At 37.4% G+C, this 20,648-nt stretch overlaps 3 protein-coding genes across 3 annotated transcripts; 1 reads left to right on the top strand and 2 right to left on the bottom strand.

Annotated features, from left to right (window-relative positions):
- Window positions 1-40: 40 nt before the first annotated feature.
- Window positions 41-5,561, bottom strand: LOC145209335 (proto-oncogene tyrosine-protein kinase Src-like). The gene is made up of 10 exons (XM_080079609.1): window positions 5,387-5,561; window positions 4,371-4,459; window positions 4,113-4,268; window positions 3,242-3,400; window positions 2,984-3,117; window positions 2,547-2,669; window positions 2,145-2,298; window positions 1,717-1,860; window positions 1,408-1,553; window positions 41-1,265 (listed from the first exon to the last, which is right to left on the bottom strand). The coding sequence occupies exons 1-10, from the start codon at window positions 5,431-5,433 to the stop codon at window positions 1,107-1,109; spliced, it is 1,311 nt and encodes a 436-aa protein (XP_079935735.1). The 5' UTR covers window positions 5,434-5,561; the 3' UTR covers window positions 41-1,106.
- Window positions 5,562-9,562: 4,001 nt separating this feature from the next.
- LOC145228657 (tyrosine-protein kinase Fyn-like) lies at window positions 9,563-15,937 on the top strand. The gene is made up of 10 exons (XM_080093930.1): window positions 9,563-9,633; window positions 10,040-10,143; window positions 10,762-10,914; window positions 11,019-11,168; window positions 11,481-11,623; window positions 11,962-12,084; window positions 12,983-13,139; window positions 14,956-15,099; window positions 15,371-15,516; window positions 15,908-15,937. Exons 1-10 carry the CDS (start codon window positions 9,563-9,565, stop codon window positions 15,935-15,937), a joined length of 1,221 nt encoding a protein of 406 aa, XP_079950056.1.
- Window positions 15,938-16,790: 853 nt separating this feature from the next.
- On the bottom strand, window positions 16,791-18,752 carry LOC145233215 (collagen alpha-1(XII) chain-like). Its single transcript, XM_080097903.1, has 6 exons — window positions 18,437-18,752; window positions 17,996-18,187; window positions 17,829-17,934; window positions 17,444-17,601; window positions 17,189-17,355; window positions 16,791-17,125 (listed from the first exon to the last, which is right to left on the bottom strand). The coding sequence occupies exons 1-6, from the start codon at window positions 18,531-18,533 to the stop codon at window positions 16,946-16,948; spliced, it is 900 nt and encodes a 299-aa protein (XP_079954029.1). The 5' UTR covers window positions 18,534-18,752; the 3' UTR covers window positions 16,791-16,945.
- Between the last annotated feature and the right edge of the window lie 1,896 nt (window positions 18,753-20,648).

The raw sequence follows: 20,648 nt of genomic DNA, 5'->3' as shown, positions 1-20,648 counted from the left end.
ACCCGTGCTAGCTACTTACTGAAATTGATTTTGATCTAAACTGTAAAAACATAAAAGCTTGTACAGTTCCTTGGCTAAGCAGCTATATGCTTAGTTACATAACAAGGTAGGTTATGTTGTTGGTTATGTCTACTAAAAAAAATACATTCGATCTATAACTAAAAGAAGCAATCCACTCTAAAATAATGAGGTACATTACAGGGACCAATAAATCAAGCCAGCGAAAACTATAAATAACACACAAAAAATATTCTACACTTTTTTAATATTCCAGCACCCAGAGCCAGAGTTAGTAATAATTAAAGCTTTGAGTTTTGGTAATGTATATTTTATTCGTGTTCGCCAGTAAAAAAAACAGATTCAGGAGTATATTGCGTTTGCAATTTGCTTGACTGCGTCTGACTCTGAACTCTGAAGCTTGCCTGTTGGAGGCTGTTGCATTGATTTCCAATTTTTTAAAATTGATTCCGTGAACTCCATGGTTTAAATTGAACTATGTTTTTGCGCCTATCCCAATAAAAAAGGACAAAACACTGAAAAAGTATAATAATAATAATAATAACTACCCACAAACAGATAACGCAAAAAAAACTTTCAATACAATAATGCAAATTTGTTAAAAAAATTCAAGCATTGTCGTTTTATTTTCAAACAAATAAACGGCGCACTTAGTGGTACACTATTTGCAAAATTGCAATGACGTCTTTTGCGCAAGAAAGATAAAAACCAACAAAGTGGGTCATAATATGTAGTTGTTTTTTAATGAGTATGAGTCCAATGACTTAGTGTCTAGAAAACACATCCCGTTAATTTTTTTTGAGAAAAATATTTTTTAAAGAGCGGTACTTCTAAGTGTTATTTTAAAGTTAAGTGCAAAATACAATCATTCGTTGTCTTTTATGTTGGCAAAAACGTCTTAGTACTTCAAGAAATTAGGAAACTACAAATACATGCCACTCATACGTTGACCTATGTCAATATGTGGGTTCTGGCTAAACAGTAAACAAAAATAGCAGTGACAAAATCAAAAATGATGCAAAGAACAACGTTACAGCTTGCAGATAGGTTTTGTCAATCTGTCTTAAAATTTCACAAAGATGCACTATTCAACTGTCATTTCTTGTTTTTCTCATCGTAATGTATCGTTTTACTTTTTTCCTGAGAGTTTTCTTTACTTTGGGGTTTGAATCCGTATCAAAAACTTCGTATAAGGGTTCTTGGCTGGCAACTATTGCATTTGGCTCTTGAAATTCGGTCAAAATTTTCTGCATACATTATTAGAAATTCTAGTTATTGATTCTTGAAATAATTTGGTATACTCACAGAACATTAACTTGTTCACCCCAACTATTACAAACTTTCTTTTCAGCATTTAAACCAAACTTTTGAATTACAGTCAGTACTTGCCTCGATATTGACAAAAGTTGGTCGCATGTCAACTTGTGGATACCAACATTGCAACATGAGCGAGAAAATTGAATCCGGGACATTGTCGGGTTTTGAAGGTCGAATTCCACTTTCTACCCGTTCGAATACCCTTGACGTAATTTCACCTGGAGATCAGACATTGAACTTGATAATTTGTTTTTTAGTACACGTATTTAAGGTAAAATTTATAGTAGTAAGACCCACGCAGGTCTAAAATTAAAGGAGATGTTGATGACAAGGGTTATTGCAATCATTCACAAAAACTTACAATGTACCTTCTCCTGTTACCTGAATACGGTGCTTCTCCGTTGGTGAAAATTTCTTGCATGAGCGCTGCCAGTGACCAAACGTCGGAAGCTTGAGAAAAACGTTTATCTTTGAATGCTTCGATTGCCATCCAGCGGATACAAGTCGGTGAAAACTCGGGGTCGTCTGTAATTTTGAAATGTTTTTTTTCTTAAGTCGTGGCAAATATTCTGAATTCGGGGTAATTACTATTTGTAGGTAAATCCATGTTATCTACACAAAGAGCGTACATGTGTTCAGAAGGCGTTTAAAGATACTAAACTTAAGATGTCAAATTATGTTTGTAAGTCAAACACATTGCAACAGGACTGTGGGTGGATTAGTACAAAATTTAAAGAGGATTTTGAAAGCCTATTTTTAAAAGTAGTCATAAACCTACATTCTAAATACAAGCCGAAATAGGGGCTTACCAGTTTTGGTGTAATATACGCCTCTGTCCAATTTGCGCGTGTGGCCAAAACCTGACAATTTGCATTCCATGTTGTTTCCAAGCAAAACATTGGTAGCTCGGATGTTGCGATGGACAAATCCCATTTGTGTCACGTGACTGAGGGCAGATGTAACCTACATTTGCAGGCTTAGTTTTTTTATATTGATTTTATAATGGAGTGCTTTTCCTGGTTTGATAACTTTCTATTTCTCTTTGAAAAAAACATCGCGACCTAGGATAAAAATGCTTCATTACAATTTAGTCATACTGCAAACGATTTGTTAAACCAATCGTGAAAACGCGATAGTTTTACTTAGTCGGAAATATTATGTTTTTTTCAAAAAAAAGTTAGTGACAACATAGGGTGTACATGATAATGTACCTGTATGATCATCTTAATTCTCGCGTAAAACGGTGATTCGTAGCTACCGTTGGTAAGCAGGTAGTTCAATAGGTCTTTGTTGCCACAATACTGAAGAACCAGGCGTGGTGGTGACGTGTTTACCTTTAAAGGAGGGTGTCAGGAATTCACGAACTATAGTTGCTGCCCGAAGATATAAATTGCTTTGAAAATGCATGTAGAAATACATCGTACAAAAGTTATTGTTAGCAGCAATTTTTTTGTCAATACATCTAAACAAGGGGTCGGGAACCTATGACTCGATCTCTTGATAACTCTAAACTCGTAGAGTTAAAAAAATCTTCTCGTGCATTTTCATCCATACTTTGGTTTTTTTTTTTAATGCGTATGCTTTCAAGTGATTGTTGTTTTTGGGCTTATCACATCTTTACATCTGTACTTAGTAAAAAAAAACTCACTACACCAAGGAGAGTTACGACATGGTTATGACGAAGTACGTTGAGATGAACACATTCTTCCATGATCGATAGGCGTTGTTCTTCCAGTTGCGGACGTGATTTTAATGCGACATCGTGTGTTTGAAAAATAGAACCTATTTTTTTCAAAAAAATAGAGCCTAAAAGTCTTAAAAAAAGAAAAAGCATAAATTGTTTGAAATTATACACGTTTAAAAAAAAAACACAAAAAGCAGTGGTATTTGTTATGTTTGGTTGTACCTTTGGATATTTCTGCATAACGTCCTTCGAACATATTTGTTTTGCCCATGAAAAGTTGATCTTCTTCGAAGAACTTTAAACCTTTGAAAGCTTCGTTCGCAAATGTCGATTTTGGGCAGGGAGTGGTCAGATGATGGATGATGCCAGTGTGTGTAGGATCTTAATAATACATAACATACAATTTGCAACACCGATTCAAAGACGAAACTGAGGCTTTTAGTACACTAAAATCAGTCTCAGTTTTTAGTTAGGAAATGTAATGTACAAAAATCGATTTCGCCAATTAAATGACATTCTCAGGACTAAATAAGAAATTAAAAAATAAGTTATCAGGAAATAAAATGATTTCTGAAAAGGCACGGTTTTTATACGAAGAAACTGAAATAAATAAACATTTGTACATTCTGTACAATCTTTGGTTAGCGGCGCCGAAGTTTATCATCATTAATAACAACAATCCTGATGGTAGTAACGTAAGCCACAGTTGTACGGAAAGCCACACTGGATTGCAAAATGACAAACAAAAATAAAACTACAAGTCGCGTCACATGCAAGATCACGAGGAAACACATTGAGCAAAAACCTAACAGGAAAGTGGTGAGGTTGGAGTATAACTCCTCAAACACGTGCCTTTTATGCCAACCGACTTCGCTTTGACCTTTTGTTTATTTTTAAACAGGTTTTTGTTCGGGGCCGGTACTTAACAGTAGGGCCGTTTCAGAAACAATTTACATTCAACTTAGCTTGATCGAATATGCATGAGCCATGGGTTTAATTGGGCAGTAGAAACGATAAAAAAAATTCTTGAAACGTTTTTGGTATTCGTTTATTGAGCAATAGAAACGTTATAAAATACTAACCAAAACGTTACCTGAATAGTATTGTATCAAGGCGTGCAAGGAGTTAAATCGGACCCCGGGATCGATGTGGTACATTGAACACCCGCTGTCATATGCAATTCTGTAGTGAAAGGTGGAAGAAGAACCAGCATCAACAGAAAGCAGCGAAAGTCGGTATCCTCCATCTCCTATAAGTTTATGCGTTTTTTATCAAAATAAATATGGCACGAAATAAAACAAACAAGCATTTTTGTGGAGTTTTTAAGGATGTAAAATGTAAAACAACTTGCCTTTTCGCACAAGATACACTCCTTTCTTACTTCCGCTGTCCAATAGAAATGCATCTGCGAGGTCACGTGATATTGATCCAAAGTAATACCTATGTACAAGAGGGGACACTTTAAAAGTGTGAAAGAAGATTTGAGAATTGCGTTTCTTACTTTGTTTGACTATAAAACGGATTGTTAAACTAGATGGACACTATGTGTGTCTCAGGTTTTACAGCTCTTTCTTATCTTCAAGTATGAAACAAAGGTACACTTCGAATACAAGGGACTCTGCTGGAATCGTTATACAGCAAGGATAAAGTAATTCATAAAAAATTAAAACTTTACGTAGCTTTAGAAATATTCCAGTTTCAGTGAAAATACACAATCAGTACCCGTTTCAAGTTGAGCCGCACAATGAGAGGGGGAGTTAAATACAACACCTAGAGGGGCTATATCTGGTCGCTACACTAGAGTCAAGCATAGACCACAACGACATGTTTGATTTGTCTACACATCGCACTTAGTTATGTGCAGGTGTATAGCAACTAAATACATCATGCTTTATGACGCAAGTTTCCGGGCCGACTATTACAATGCAGCCACACAACTGAAACGCGTGGTTAGTACGTACATTGCAACGCATATTTGAGTATTTGTAGACAAGTTTAAACAGGGTTCTATGCTGAAGAATTGAAACCAAGTTTGCATACATATAACGCTGTGGGTTATCACATCCTGTTATTCATAATTTCAATTAATATTATGCGATGCATGCGAGCAATGAAGAGGTCAGGTAGCGACAAAACATCTCTCTCCCGTTAGATGACATTAAACCGAAATTAAATCAAAACTTGTCCATTTACGTTCGTTTTTACCAGGCAACACCACACGTAAATCTAATATAATGTTCTTATATCGATACGGTACTCGGTGTTTGCCACGCGGGCACTTGTTAAGGGGCACAGTTTTAAAAACATTTAGTTTGGACTTCTTGGCTGACTTTCGTGTAATATTGTTATAAATTAATTGATGCTTACGGTTTGTCGAATATTTCACTCCCACGGGCTGGGCTCATTAGCGTCATAATGCTGATTTGACTCGGTTTCCTGAATCGGGTCACTCTTCAACGATGTGGTTTCATTCGTGTTGCAAAGACAATCGATTCAAATTTCTTTTAATTTGCCTATTCTGAACTGCTTCTTCCTCTTTTGAACCCACTAGCAGGGGATATAAAGAATCGACGTAACTGCGTTCTCTTATAACAACTGTAACCGCCCCACGTTACTGGTTTTAATTAGCAGTAACTACAGGCAGCTCTAAAGGCATGGGTATACAAATTTCTAGGTAGATATCAGAACGTCGTTGTATACGTCTTGTTACAAAGTATTAAAGTTACCTGTTCTCTAAATCGTAGCTTGTATTTGACAAAGCCAAGACTAGTAAGAAAGCAACTTTATTAGAAAAACAACAACAACAACTGTCTGAATAGATGAAGTTCTAACTGATTTGCTTTCAACTAAGTTTAACTTGGTCCAAACACGACCTGTGTGTTGTACAGTGTTCTATGTCACTGCCAAACTGTTTCCCAACGTTTGCATTTCCGCCTTTGCATCATGCATAGTTGGCTTTTACATACGTAGTCTTGTGCCCTCCGCAATGACCAGAAATTGCAAGTGATAAGTATCAGTGTATCAAAGAAAGTGATTTATTACTTTGGGCATTCCCAATGCTGCTCTAAAACAGACAAGTCTTGAGTCACGCAACTGAATCAAGTAGCATGCTTGTTTGTTGAAACGCGTCGTTCATGCGTCATGCTTGTCATTATGCTTTCCCTTTGGCATGCTTGTGACCCATGCATTTAAACGCCCCGCCAAGGGCATAGTTCCAGTTTTCAGCAAGTGTTTGTACAAAAACTGCGCAACGTAACATAAACCAACTTTCGCAAGTTTGTTTTCGCAATAAATAGGGTGTAAACGTTAGTGTTGTTTGCCATAAAGAAATGTAAGCTTTTCAACGTTAGATGGAGCGCTTTTTTAATTAGGCGCAGGGAAAGTCCCTCCGATTGTCTCCTACGTCAACGTGGATTCGTGCAAGTGTAGTAGGTTGTGTCGGCCCAATGTCTATGCCACTGGTTAGATTTCTCAAAGTCGTTTGTATTCAAATTGCACCTCCATTGTCGCGTCGTGCAAGTGGGCGTATATGGTGCTGTTACGTAGGCAGTGGCAGATTAGACAGGTTCGAGGTATGTGTACCCTTGTAGAAGTGTTGCCCCATGTACGTTGCAGTTACAGCGCTTTGGATTTTTAGTGGGAGCAGCTTGTAAAGGCGACCAAGGTGAAATAAAATCGGCATACAAATGTTTGCACGAAGCGCGATCGGCAAACAAACTATCATGATTTAGAAGTTTGTTCAATACGCAGCAGTGTGTTCTCAAAGAGTTTGCAGCCATTTGAGTTGTCAGGTTTAAAGCCAATACGTAAGTTAATTTAGAAACCCGATCTTTAGTGTTTTGCAGTGCTAATCTTTCTACAGCTCCTAATGCCACGATATTTTGTAGAGTTTAAACTTTGTGGTTGGTCAGTGCAGGGCGTATTATGTGAGTAACCTATACACATTGTATTTGGTAAAAGTATTTTTGTATCGATTCTTTACTGTATAATACGAGTGATCCTTTTACGCTGAGGTGTGTCAAAGCGTAGGTTGAAACCTTATATCTGTGCGTGGTTTCTTATTGTAATGACCAGATCTATTGCGTAATATGTGGATAATCTTTAGATTATGAGAAGTTTTCTTCTGACGTAGTTGCACGCAGACAAGACGTAAGCACACTGATTTAAGTAACGCTTTTATTTGTCAAAATATAACGATAATTTTACAATAAATAAAAAGTTTAGGTAAGAAGATGTGTAGAATGTTGTCGAACTTTCACCACCCGAAACATTTGTATAATGACCTAGTTTCCTTTAGAAGCATTTCCAGCAGGTAGTTCATGTTAAAACGAACACCAGCCAGTCGGTTTGGCAGCAAAACAGGCCTAAAAGCGAAAGTAGTTCGGTTTTGTCATGTAGTAAAATTTAACGACCATTAAAAACGCATGTTTTTAATGCGCATGTTCAGATCGGCCAATTTAAATTGCACCGTAATTTGAATTATATACAGCAACATCTATATCGTTGTCGTGTAACACCTGAAAATAATAAATAATTAAAAACACTTTATTTTCACACAAAAATCGACTGCTAATAGTAAAGAAATAACTTGCAAGAACGTAAGTCAAATTTGCATATTTTGAAAACTTATTTTTGAAATATGGTAAATCATGTCCTAATAATTTTTTGAAATGCTCGTAAAAAAATATATCGGGCGATATCGTGGAAAATAGCGACATGCTTTGATAAAACTAAACGCCTTGTTAAAATCAGAGAATCAAGACACGAGTTCAAAAGCGTACCTTGAAATGTAAACTGCAGTTTCCCTTCATCAGGACACGTGCCCTTGAACGAAGACGTATTTGCAAATATGTTTCAGTGTTTCGTAAACCATTAACGTAGGCGTTTATTAATCTGAAAGTAATCTTCCCCTATTCGTTCTGAACCTTACTTAAAATAGAACAAAATAGAACATGTGCAACGTGCAAATAAGACAATAACATGTCGTTAAATAAAATCATAAATAAAAAAGTTTATGATTAATCTCATAATCAATATAGCAAAAATAACAGTAATTTACATAATACTACCGGCAAACCTCAAAGTGTGCTCAACAAGTGTCTCGTATACTGGGCTATTTTTTTAAATCTGAATACAATAGCCATTTTTAAGTTCCATTTTCGTTTATTTTCAACACCAACATGGTATAGGGTCATGTTTAGATTCCGCAAAGACGACTTTAAAACAATTCACAAATAAAGTAAATTTGTGGTGTTTGCATACGTCAGCAAACGGGATGGCGAAATTTCCGCAAAGCATAGTTTCTCATAAAACCGCTTAAAATTACTTTTTTGGTCACAAAGCGGACTAAGTCGTTTGCCCTTGAACGCTCCAAGTCTTATTAAAAGACCTAATAATGGCTTCACGTGTGTTTGCCTGGCACTTGTTTGTTGATCTTGCTGACATTACTTAAGAGCAGGCAAACATATCGCGTACCAATAGTCATGGTAACGAATAGGCACAACTTTCGGTTTGATGTAGACTTTACCCGTGTGGGGTTGCACAATTGCTTTTCGTTAAGTTATAACACGTACAATTTTATTTTATAACATCCACAACTTGTATTTAAGGGTTTGCAAAAGTACCTGAAATTATTACACTTAAGTAATAAAAACGGGACAAAGCAAGCAAGACATGATTAACGGCTGTTGAGCTGTTTCGTTAAAGCACTGAGGGCTGCCAAACGTTGTAATTGTGAAGATTTAAGTCCATGTATATGATATTACGTTGCTATTTGTATGTACGGGTGGGAATGGCACATTTCTTGCGTCATTGTTGCCATTTGGTAAACGCTTTTTCGGTTTCCAAAGAAACAATATTGTATATTAGGCCTACGAGAATATTCATGCGTTAACTAAGCCGAAGATACTTTCACATTGTGAAAGCCAGAATATAAATGTGAAGATGTTAAAAACAGTTGTATTGTGCAGTGTACTTCAATTGTTACGTCGTTGATCTACCAGACCTCTAGTAACTAGAAGTATCAAAATTTGCAAGAGTAATGAGTTAATCAAGTTTTAAAAAATAATGTAGTGCAGGTGTGGATTGTAATCAGAAAAATGCATATAGGCGCCGTATTTGATCAATCAAGCCAAGCCGGGTACAAAGAACGTAACAGAGCGTAACAATGTTAAAAAAAGAAATATTATAGTTGTGCGCTACTTTGTGTCATACGAACATTAGATGTGGGTGAAAGATTTTATCCAAAACAAAATTGCCAGAGAGGAACACTGTATTGCAGACGTATTAGTCATTGCTTTTCTTATCATCAGTGCCATTACTGTATGAAAGTTTTCAGGCAGTTTTGGTTGCATTCAAGCTCTTTCGTTTCGATTCTTTCTGCGATGCGGAGTTGGCATTTGCAAAAGTCGTTTCTTTAAACGTCGGGTTTTTGTTTGCAGCTCAACCCTATTTTTGATCTAGCGTCAGACCAGGAAGTAAGTTAACAAACTGAGCTGCGGTTTGGCATTGAATTTACCTTGGAAACAATTTCTGGAAAAGGATATGGTTGAATCTGAATACTACTGCGGTCTTGGAAACACCACTCCAGTGGACAAAGACCTCAGGCGGTATCCGTAAGTTTCCACCTTACGCGCATCATGTTGTTAATTTCTGTTGTTTTAATGTACTTTCTACATTACATCATACTGCTGGGATTAAAGATGCAAACTAAATCCGAGTTACGTAAAGTAGGTAATTTCATGCGTCGTTAAAATTTCCGTCGTTAAAAGCACTTGTTTGTATTTACATGTAACATCGTAGCGTTTATGGCTCAGTTTCGTTGCGTTAAACGCACAAAATGATTTCCGAATATTCTTGTTTCTCCCCATAGGGTAAAGGTTACTCCACGGAAAAAAATTTCCCTCAATACGACATAACAATTCTTGCTTAGTAATTTGTGCTCTGCAACAACCCCCATTTGCTTGAAGCACTTGCCTTGCAATAAAAAACAATACGCCTTATAATAATGTTTTATTAAAGTTGGTACTATGGAGCCATGCCAAGGTCTGAGGCCGAACGACACCTACTGCAAGAAGGAAGACAAGAGGGAACCTTTCTTATTCGTGACAGTACAACAAGAACAGGTAAATGACCCAGTGACCCCTCTAAGATGGGCAAATATCCAATGGGCAAACTTTGGCCACTTATGATGATTTATAGTTTCGGTACACGCAACCCAATGACTCATCATATGTTGCAACTGCAACCGATGTAACGAAATTCACCGCAAAGCTTTGTTTTTCGACTGTTAGTAATCAGCATTGTGATACGAGCTCTGTGGGTGTGAACTTTAGGAATATTTACAAGTAATATACCGTATTACTCCCAACATGATAAATCAACACGTTTAAAAATTAATACCACAGCTAGACTTTAGTAATGTAACCTGTATGGTTGCAAGGTGTATTCGGTAATAATGTTAACCGTGTATGATAATTGTGGGCAAAGAGGCACAGGCAACTTTGCAAACCAAGGTTCTTGGGCAAAGTGTGAACATGATTATGCGCTGCTAAATCATCGCGTCATCGGTCTGAAGCATTGCGTAGGGTTAGAAGCCGTGACAAAGATTTACTTTCCGTTTTGTGTTACTACGTACACGCTGTTTCGTGTTATATGCTTAAGTGTCAAGAATTTTATGTAAATTACACCGGTAAATACATAGACTCAGCATAGGCTAATACAAACCCATTTTCTTGTTTAAGTGGCAGACCCGTTCAGACTGTCGGTATTGGTGTACCGCGACGGAATGTGCAAAGTCGTACATTACAAGATTGAAGTTAACATTCTTGGCAAATATTATATTGATCCACTGAAACCATTTGACACATTGGATCATTTGCTTTGTTTCTACAGAGGTAAAATCTTTATAAATGTTGTAAACATATCATTTTTTTGTTTTCCTTTTTCGGGTGGTGTAAATTCCTCAAAACAAAATTTATTTAAACCAAACGGTTTGTAGATAATGCGACAGATATGAAGACTCGACTTTCATCTGCCTGTTCACGTTGCAACAGGATCAATATTTCAGGTCTTGAAATAAGCAGGGACAAGCTTTGTTTTATTGAGAAGATCTCCTCCCATCGTGACAAGCTGAACGAAGTGTGGAAAGGTAACAGAAAACCAAACCACAAAACGCGCAAGCTGTACATGCTCAATTTGGTCAATACGACCAACCCTGTACGTGTTTTGTTACAACGGTCAACAGTTTTTTACAAGAAGTCTATTAATGTAGTCGTCTTGTAATTGTTGTAACGTTGCAATTTGGTTCCATCATGACGCCTTCGCCGTAGCAAGCACTGAGGGTTTAAGGTTACATTACAAAAGCAAGATGTACTCCATCAGATGCAATAACAATAAAGACAGCTTGTCATGGAACCATACCAAACAAAGCATCACACTCAGGACTTGTATTTGCCCACAGCAAAGCTACAAAGCTTTCAAGACACCCAGGTGGCAGTAAAAAAGCAAAACAGCGGAGGCCAAGAGGGCGGTGAAAGACTGCTGGAGGAGGCGTCAACGTTACGAATTCTCAAGCACGATAACATTACCCGCATACTCGGTGTGGTGAGTTTGTTGTTTATTTATGCGTTTTAAGAACGCCAAGAGGTGGGATAAGCTTGGGGACAACAGATCCGTTGTCTAGTAAATGAACCGAAGGCAACCTTTAAAGACTCTTGAACCATAACAATGAATATATTGAAGACATTGAACTTGGAAGAAGCCAGTCAAGTTTGCTCAGCACCAAGTGGTAACATGTATGCTTAACATTTAAAAATCTTGAAACTAAAAACAATCAAACAACCGGAACAAACTTCAGGCCTAAACCTCAAGTATCTATTTTTTCCTTCTTTTGAAATATATCCTGTCTTTTTAATTAGTTTAACATTTTCCCCCAATACTAGGTGACGTCGTACCCGGTTTGCATTGTCACAGAATTCCAAAACAACTTGGACATGCTCGATTATTTGCTAAAGACCGAATGCTATGAGACCGCCTACCCAACTCTGTTACTCATGGCTCATCAGGTAAGCATCAACGAGTAAAGATTGGGATTTAGGCAATGCGAGCACGGTCAAAGTTTTTGCTAATATACACCCTAAATGTAAATGCTAAATTTTAGCTTAACAAGCAAAATAAGTCAACTGCCTCGAGTCAAGCAAAATCGTCGATTAACTTTGAAATCAAGTTTCAGTGCCGTTTTCGATTATTTAAATCTGTTTTATAGCCTCCATATTTTGGTGAATGAAATATGTTAGTGAAGTGGCTTTCCTACATATCTGATTGGTTGTCCTGTTTATGATTAAACTTGTTTATGCATATTTTACAATTTAACCAGTCTGTTCCAAACAGAGTTGTAAACGGGCCTGAAATCGTAGCCCGAACCCGGCCCGTTTGAGAAACCCGTTTAGTCCCGAAAGTTTGATTGACAGGCCTTAGATGAAAGCCTCAGGAAAGACCAAGTCAACAAACACAATAGATAATAATCGGTCTCGGCGTTTTAGGGCTGTTTGACATTAGGTCAGGTCCAGCAACTAGCTATTTAGCTAGTTAAATTTATTCCAAAAAAATACTGACACAGAGTGTAAAAGTCAGGCCCGAATCAGGCCCGTTTTTTAAAGATACCTAAGCCCGAACCTGGCCCGAACACAAACCCGGCCCGAAATCCCGGCCCGACTTACAACTGTGATTCCAAATCCGTTCGCTTTGATCCCTTGTCAAAATGTTATTTTTGACTAACACAATAGCTTGTAAATACTAAATAAACTATACAAAACGCGTTCGTCAGAACTGGTTAATCATTAAGCTCATCATAAATCTTTAAATGACATTAAACGTTTAGGCAAGGATATACACCTTTTACGCCCAGATTTTTTACAGCTAATTTACGACTATACTAAAACACTTTTTTTCTATCTTTCAAAGGTTGCTTCAGCCTTGAAACATATCGGAGAAAGGATGTTTGTACACAGAAACGTTCGTGCAAACAACGTTCTACTCGACAACAATCTACAGTGCAAGTTGTCTGGTTTCAGCTTTGCAAGGGGTGTTAACGAGAACGGCTACTACTTTACTACTGTCGGTATGTTAACCTATTATCTGCTTAGACCTTAGACCAGGGGTGGGCAAACTACGGCCCGCGGGCCGCATGCGGCCCGGCAAAGGAGTTCATGCGGCCCGCCAAGTGTTAGTAAATTTTAAAGAGAAAGTTACCGAGCAACGCTGAATAGTATTATAAGCACAGGCGTAGAGTTTTTAAAAATAATAAAAAGTACCGAGGGTGCGACTTGCCGATACCTATACCATGTGCTGTATCTGTACCCGTACCAGCATATGAACTAAACATAGATACTTTTTATGTGCCTTTGCCTGTTGTTTCTGCCACGTTATTATGCAAATCGTCACTTGACACAATTTCTTCGTTCGATAAAAGTAAAAGCTATTCACGTTTTCAAATACAGCCCACTTTGCACTGTTGACGCCAAAACTTTGGTCACGTTGGATCAAGTTTAGGTCGTTGCAGTACATTGCAAACGGACATTAAACACGGGTTTAGAATCATTAACACAGACCCGCACAACACCTAAGGATGGATACTACAAGCAGCTCGCCTTGTTTAATGTTGGCGCAAGGAATTTATTAACAAAAAAACGTGCTTAAAAGGCTTGTTTATTTTGAAACAATTACAATTGTAGCGTTTTAACCAATTTTTGCCTAGTCAAGTGACAACAAACGTATTTGCACATAGCTGAAAATATTTTTGGGCTAGATCAGGCGTGCACAACATGCGGCCGCGGAGACGAGTTTGTGTGGCCCGTTTTAAAATACATGCATTGGGCCGAGACGTAACTAAAACTATTTTGCCAAATATTTTGATTTTTAAACTGCTAAAAACAGATTTCGCGAGACTGGAAAAAAGATTACCAGCTTAGTAACTATATGCGTCAGGCTTTTTATCCGCTTATTGTGTGCAAACAATGAGAAAAAACAGGCCCCGCAATCGTCACAATACAGATTATGACGTCATAAACAGTTAGCTCCGTTTAGCTAAACTTGTGCACCAAGTTAAATGGTATATATATATATGATATAAACCAAATTCTTTACACCAGTTATTTTAAAACAAAAACAAGCAAACAATGGCGGCCGTTGGTTAAATACTATGCGGCCCGATAACATTAAGAACTTTCGAATGCGGCCCGTGCATTGAAAAGTTTGCCCACCCCTGCCTTAGACTGTAGAGCAGTGGTTCTCAAACTTTTTTGACCGCGACCCAAATCTGAGCATTATGAACATCTCACGACCCAAGCCTCAAATATCAAAAAATGTAACATATTGGAGGCCACGTCGTGGCCGCACTGGATCTGCCCATGTCAAAATGGCTGCAGGTTTAACGAGTTCGATTCAACAATACTACATAACACAACACATATTGTGGCTTTGCAGCACCATAGAAGTGAATCCCAAATCTAAAAAAGGTTCCTTGTACGAATACTTACTCATCCTTAAACGGTATCTGTTACATCTCCACGTTCAGTTTCGCATGATTAACTTTTATTCCCCGTGCTGTGACGTAACAATCGTCATGTGCGTAACAGTACAATTGGAAGGCTATTGTCAGTATTTTGCAATGATTAGTTCATTTTACTGTACAACGTGGTCGAGTGAGTGGACTTTACTACTACTACATTAAGTAAATTCGTTTGGGTAGAATTGAACCACCATAGCGCGACACATTTTTTGACCCTGCGCGACCCACGTTTGGGTCGCGACCCATACTTTGAGAACCACTGCTGTAGAGCATAGGAAAGTATTTACCAAGAAATAACCGTTGCAACAGTTTTTAGCGATAATATACCTTAGTTCGGTCTGAAAACTTTTTTTGATAATTTGAACAGATGATCCGCCCTTTGAGCCTCAAATGTACCGCTGGATGGCGATCGAGGGCGCCAAAGAGCGCAGGTTTTCCACAGCATCCGATGTTTGGTCGTTCGCCATATTTCTCAACGAGCTTTATACCAAAGGAGAAATGCCATACGCAAGTGTGTTGTATGAAAAACAACATATTTTTACTTGCATTTATTGCGAAAAAATTATGATAAATTTGGTTGTGAACTTTTCAGACTTTATTTATAGCAAACTTCTCAAACAATATGTCTCTATTAGGTTTTTGATACAGGATAATATTGTTTTTTGGGTAAATCTTACTTCAGTATAATGATTGTTAAACAACTTGTGACAATAGATATCACATATTTAAAGCTTGATTTAAAAGGGTTTGCTATGCTCTACTCACACAAATCTTATTTTAAGACGTGTTGGCTCCACACGTTATAAATGCGGTGGATGGTGGAATAAGGCTGCCGAACGATGGATCAATTCCGGACGCGGTTTACTCGATCATGACAGAGTGCTGGGCACAGAAACCTGAACATCGACCTGACTTTGCCTATATTATCGTGAGTAAAATTTCGTGCACCCTGTATAGGAGGCAGTGAAAATATAGTTATATAGAGCGATTACATATTAAGGTAGTTCGCTTTAATGCTCTTAAAAAACGCTTTAATTTTTTTAACTTTAATTTTGTTGCATATATGCGTCTATCTATGTGGTAGGGCTACTAACATAAACTACAAAGTTTGCTAAATAAGGCGCAAAGAGCACAGGCATTTAAATTAATATTAAGACTTTGATAGGGTTAGGAACTAAGTCTAAAGTTATAGAAACTAGGTTTTACATTAGCTTTATTGTTTATATTATTATTAGAACCCAATCCTAACCCTAATAGACCAAACGTAATCATTTTCACACAATTTGTTTTTATTCAAAAATGCTCTTTGTGTTATTTAGCAAGCTTTGTCTGTTGAGTTCTTTCGTTAGTATAGCTCTACCCATCTATATTGACGATAACAAGGCCCGTTTTCTTCAGAACTATTTTGAAAGACTGTACAACCAAACTCAGCAGCCGAAGCCGTTAAAACCGTCAACGGAGTCACAAACCTACACACGTTATGTGAGGAAAGTCGAACCAAGAATGTGGACTTCGGGTTATATGGGTTGCAATAAATAAAACGTTCACAGGATTCCACGGACATTATAAAAATGTGCACAAACCGACCAAGAGTTCAATGTTGGCCACGAGTGGAGGTCAATTCCTTCTTTATTGCGGAAAAGGGTAGTGACTGATGGACGGACTTTGATAGAGGGAAGCTGAAAGTCATCGCTTTAAAAGGATTGAAAAATGTATCGCTAAAAATGCAAAAGCATATTTCTTTTTCCATGTTCCTGCTTGATAGTTTGTGAGCCAACAAATCTTGCTTGTTTGAACTTTAGCGAACCATGCACTGTACCAGACATATCAATTTGCATGCTATAAATCGATATGGGATTTTATAGTCAGATTCTCTTCATGTATGTTTTGTCGCTTTTGCAACAACGCACTTCATGCAAATCATATTTCGTTACCATACTTGACTAGAATTGCTCAGTGATTGACGTCTTCCTCTATTGGACTATCATCATCTTGAAACATTACGTTCTGTGTTCATTACGTTAATTTTTACAAAAAAAAAACTCAGCAAAAAAGTGTTTAACAAATGCTTTAAGATGCACTTCCAGCAAATTCAATTTGGCATAAAATTATGCAACTTTGTTATAAAATCCAGATGTCCGCCAATTTAAATTATATTGACTTATAAGTCATTTAGTCTTATAAGTCGTATACGAAGAGTCACACTTTTATTGTGTTGGCAAACATGAAATATTCAGGAAAAAATATTAATTGGTGAGTCAATGCAACAGTATAAGACTTGGCTCCATTAAATCCTTCCCCGCAGCAGACAAGGGTAAACATTTCGCAAAACATTTTATATAACCAAGCAACCTGCGTCAGTAAAACTCGCACACTTTGGAGCAAACACTTTTCCACAATTCGTCGGCAATAAAATTTGATTTATTCTTCAAATCGTTTTCGTTTACAACAAAGAACTTTCCTGTGTTTCCGACCAAATCGCGAAGCTGGTTTCGGTCAACATTTCTTCCGTCGAAGTTGATGAAAACAGCAAAAATCTGGTAAAGGAATTTGGTTTGTACAAAATGTCACATATAATTCGTTGCATTGGCAAAACCTACAAAGACTCCGTATTCGCGTAATCTTCGCGCTGCGTGCTGTACTGAATCGTCAGAATTAGCCTCGGTGATTATAAGAACCACGTCAATGTGGTTCTCTCTATGCCCTTCCACCAACATTTCGTCTTTAACGCACCGCAAGACTTTGCCTGTGTTTACCAGACCATCAGCTAAAGAAAACCACATGGTTATGGAGCGAGAACGCTTAATGTGTGTGAGATGATGTGTTAGCATGGATGAAATATTTTTGTAGCTAACCTGTTTGCCTAAACGGAACGCCACTTTTTGCTTTAGCTCGTATCGCCGAGCTATTTTGAAGATTCGGATCGCCGAAAAACATACTTGTTTCTTGGTCGATTGATCCGCTGTAGAAAAGCGTTGCCCAGCGCACACTGTCAGGGCCAGTCTCAACTTGCCTGGATAAGAAACGTTGCACATGAAGGTTACCATGTTTTAAGCCAACTGATTTAAAGCCACATACACACACACACCCTCTAGTTTTTTTTTACAGGGTACGGGTCAAGTTCGGGTCGGGTTAGGGATCAATTTGAATAAAACAAACTTTATTTGGGACAGAGGCACAGACGCAGTATAAACATAACTTTATCTCAGGTGAAATATTTCAACGCAAACCTCCACTTACCTTAACATGCTGGCGATAATTGTTCCTTCTCGTTTCTTTGCTGTTTCGGCTGACTGCCGATGAGCCAAAATTACAATGTCAGCACGTAAATAAGGAGGACATTTTTCTGAATTAGAAACATAGTAAAAGTGTTTTGTTTTTCACGATGTCTTACTCTGCAGACTCACTGCTGCAACACGACTTTTTGTGGCTCCACCTCTGGTTTTCAAGACATTTGAATTCTGAGCCAGGATATGGAGAATATCCCTCGTCGACACACGATGCTTTGCACCGCGAATCAATGTTATTGAGATTGGTGCATTCAACTTCGCCATGCTCAATAGCTTCAGTGTTCCACAGCGGACAACCCTTCGCATTCACTACAACAGGGCGCACAAAATAACGATGATCAAATAATAAATGTACGCTTAGAACTTGACTGCTCGTTTTAAACTTTTATGTTACAGTAATTAATTACGAAAGACGGAAATCCAACATGCGAAAACCCAGTGTTTGTAAACGACGGACATGCGCAGTGGACTAAGCTGGCCCATGGGCTATAAATACCTGACAGGTTTGACGTGGTTCAAATTACTCACACAAAAATGTGGCTATAATTTCCGACTTACTTGGGGTACATAGATTTACATCTAGTGTCACGGCAGCAACACCAGCATATCGAAAAGAATGTATTTCCGCATTGGTAAGCGTTCTACACAAAAACATCCTATATTGGAATAAAGGTTTGAGTGACAAAGTGCCTTAACATTCGTTACCACATAACAAATAACAGTTTTGCCAGCTAATCAGACGTTTGAATACACTCATTGGTCTAGTCGTCGGGTTTCGGATGAACAAAACGCTTTTTTCACAGCTTACCTGTTTTCTTTGATTTTCACATGCCTTACTTTGTTTGCAGTGTTTCCAAATGAAAGTTTTGCCCAGTGTATGCCGTGTTATGGTAACGCATACATCCTATGTAAATATGTATATATATAAAGCCTTTTACTTTGGATTCGTAAATGTTTCTATTATATTTTAACCTTATCTGATTGACAGCGTGCGAACTTTCCTTTTGAATGGCATTCATCCAAGCTTTTGGCGTTTTCACAATGCCAGCATGTAATCTTAGAGGAATAGCATATGTCCACAGCTGCAAAATAAGTTTATTGATAAAACACATGTAAACTAAAGTATAGCTCGCAGAAATTGAACGCACCTTGGTAAAGCAGAATCAATACTGCAAATCTTTTCATCTCGTAAATCTATCAAATTTACTTAAACATAGTTTTAACATTCAGAACTGTACGTGCCGAATTTACTCATTACTTAGGAAAAAACGTCATCCAAAACAATAGAAATTTAACAAACCTTGTAAAGTGAAATCAAAACTGCATTTTTTGTCACTTTTTGCGTCTAACTATCGTATTTTCATAAAAAGAGTTTTAGTTTGCCGAGCTCGCCCACTCACACAACAATAAAGTTAACAGACGATACTAAAAGTCAACTTTGTCTGGTTTCAGATTACTTTTGGCTAAACATTGCTGCAGGGCTAACTTACTCGCTCCCACTGAAAGAAACTTTGTTGTTTTGCAGACTTAGTATATGGCAAACCTAAATAGAAATGAATTTCATTTTACAACCACGCAATTACAAGTGTACTCCATTTCGGCGTAGATAACAACCAGGTTAGCCTTCTTTGCTGCAAAACCACGAAACCCAATTTATTATTATGCTGTCTATATTATCTCAGTAATTACAGTTTTACATACCGCTAGGCATTTTGTTACGAAAAACGAAACCGTCCGAGCAAATATACAACAAATATGAAACAAAAAGTTGTTAGATGTTCATTTAATAAGCATATAGCAAGATAGAAATAAACATCTTACAGAACCACTTTACTAAACCACAGCAGCAAACTTCGTTATACCCAATTTCTCGTTTGCTGCAAAACGATATGAGTTTATTTACACACAATTTCAGTATAATTGTGGTTTGACATGTTTTCGGTAAAATTTCTTGTTTTACAATTTCCTTAAGCACAAGGTTCTAAAGTTACCCAGTAGTGCAAAACTTAGGCTTAATTGGACCATATGTATAATATGTGACAATATATTTTAAGCATCGTACAACTATAATATTTAAAATAATCAGTCTTCGCGACTTTTTGCAAGATTTTTTATGTTTGTACTATTTCACAGTCATTTTCACAAAAACTTAACCCTCACTGTAGCAGAAGTCTCGCACAAAACAAATGATTTCAAATTAACCGAAAGTATGGGGAAAATAAAAACAATCCTTATTTTTTAATACAGATGGAACTTATTTATTACTGGAATCAGTCCTTCATCGTTTATACAAGTCAACTAAATACTCAAGTCTGCGGTGGGATTCGAACCCAGCACGCCAGTACCGTTCCTAGGGGCATCTGTGAGAAATAAACAAATGTGAAACTTCAGTGTGGTTGGTGTTGGTTTCAACCTGTTTGATCATTTTATATATTATTAGCTTTTGTAAAGCAGAAATAACACTGATACCACACGTGCATCAATATTTGTATTAATAGTCAGATATAAAATTTTGAAAAAAAACAGATCCAAATCAATCGCATTTTCCAATAAATAACCTTTTGCTTTTACAATGTTACAAACAAAAGTTTGGCATAATCAAACTTTGAACTAAGAAATACAAAATCCTGTTGACTTACGGTAAAGACGTAGAAATTGGTGCTTATAAAACTTCTTACATTGTCGTTGTTTCGAATTTAATGGAAGACCTTTCAATCTGATTTATGATGAATTGCGCTCCGATTTGATAACCATGCTAGCGGGAGTTATT

This window comes from Phallusia mammillata, chromosome 1 (genome assembly GCF_965637545.1).
Source record: "Phallusia mammillata chromosome 1, kaPhaMamm4.hap1.1, whole genome shotgun sequence".
Lineage (NCBI taxonomy): Eukaryota > Metazoa > Chordata > Ascidiacea > Phlebobranchia > Ascidiidae > Phallusia > Phallusia mammillata.
This window is presented reverse-complemented; position numbering and strand designations above follow the sequence as displayed.

Excerpts from the sequence above, each read along its gene's own strand:
- LOC145209335 (XM_080079609.1), bottom strand. The coding sequence starts at position 5,433 with ATGACGCTAATGAGCCCAGCCCGTGGGAGTGAAATATTCGACAAACC. Across the intron at positions 4,269-4,370 it reads AGTGTATCTTGTGCGAAAAG|GAGATGGAGGATACCGACTT; the intron begins GCAAGTTGTTTT and ends ATAAACTTATAG. Across the intron at positions 2,299-2,546 it reads GAATTAAGATGATCATACAG|GTTACATCTGCCCTCAGTCA; the intron begins GTACATTATCAT and ends CTGCAAATGTAG.
- LOC145233215 (XM_080097903.1), bottom strand. The coding sequence starts at position 18,533 with ATGTTTTTGTGTAGAACGCTTACCAATGCGGAAATACATTCTTTTCGA. Across the intron at positions 18,188-18,436 it reads TGTAAATCTATGTACCCCAA|TGAATGCGAAGGGTTGTCCG; the intron begins GTAAGTCGGAAA and ends GCCCTGTTGTAG. Across the intron at positions 17,126-17,188 it reads TACGCGAATACGGAGTCTTT|ATTTTTGCTGTTTTCATCAA; the intron begins GTAGGTTTTGCC and ends TTCCTTTACCAG.
- LOC145228657 (XM_080093930.1), top strand. The coding sequence starts at position 9,563 with ATGGTTGAATCTGAATACTACTGCGGTCTTGGAAACACCACTCCAGTG. Across the intron at positions 11,169-11,480 it reads GCTGAACGAAGTGTGGAAAG|CAAAGCTACAAAGCTTTCAA; the intron begins GTAACAGAAAAC and ends ATTTGCCCACAG. Across the intron at positions 12,085-12,982 it reads TGTTACTCATGGCTCATCAG|GTTGCTTCAGCCTTGAAACA; the intron begins GTAAGCATCAAC and ends TATCTTTCAAAG.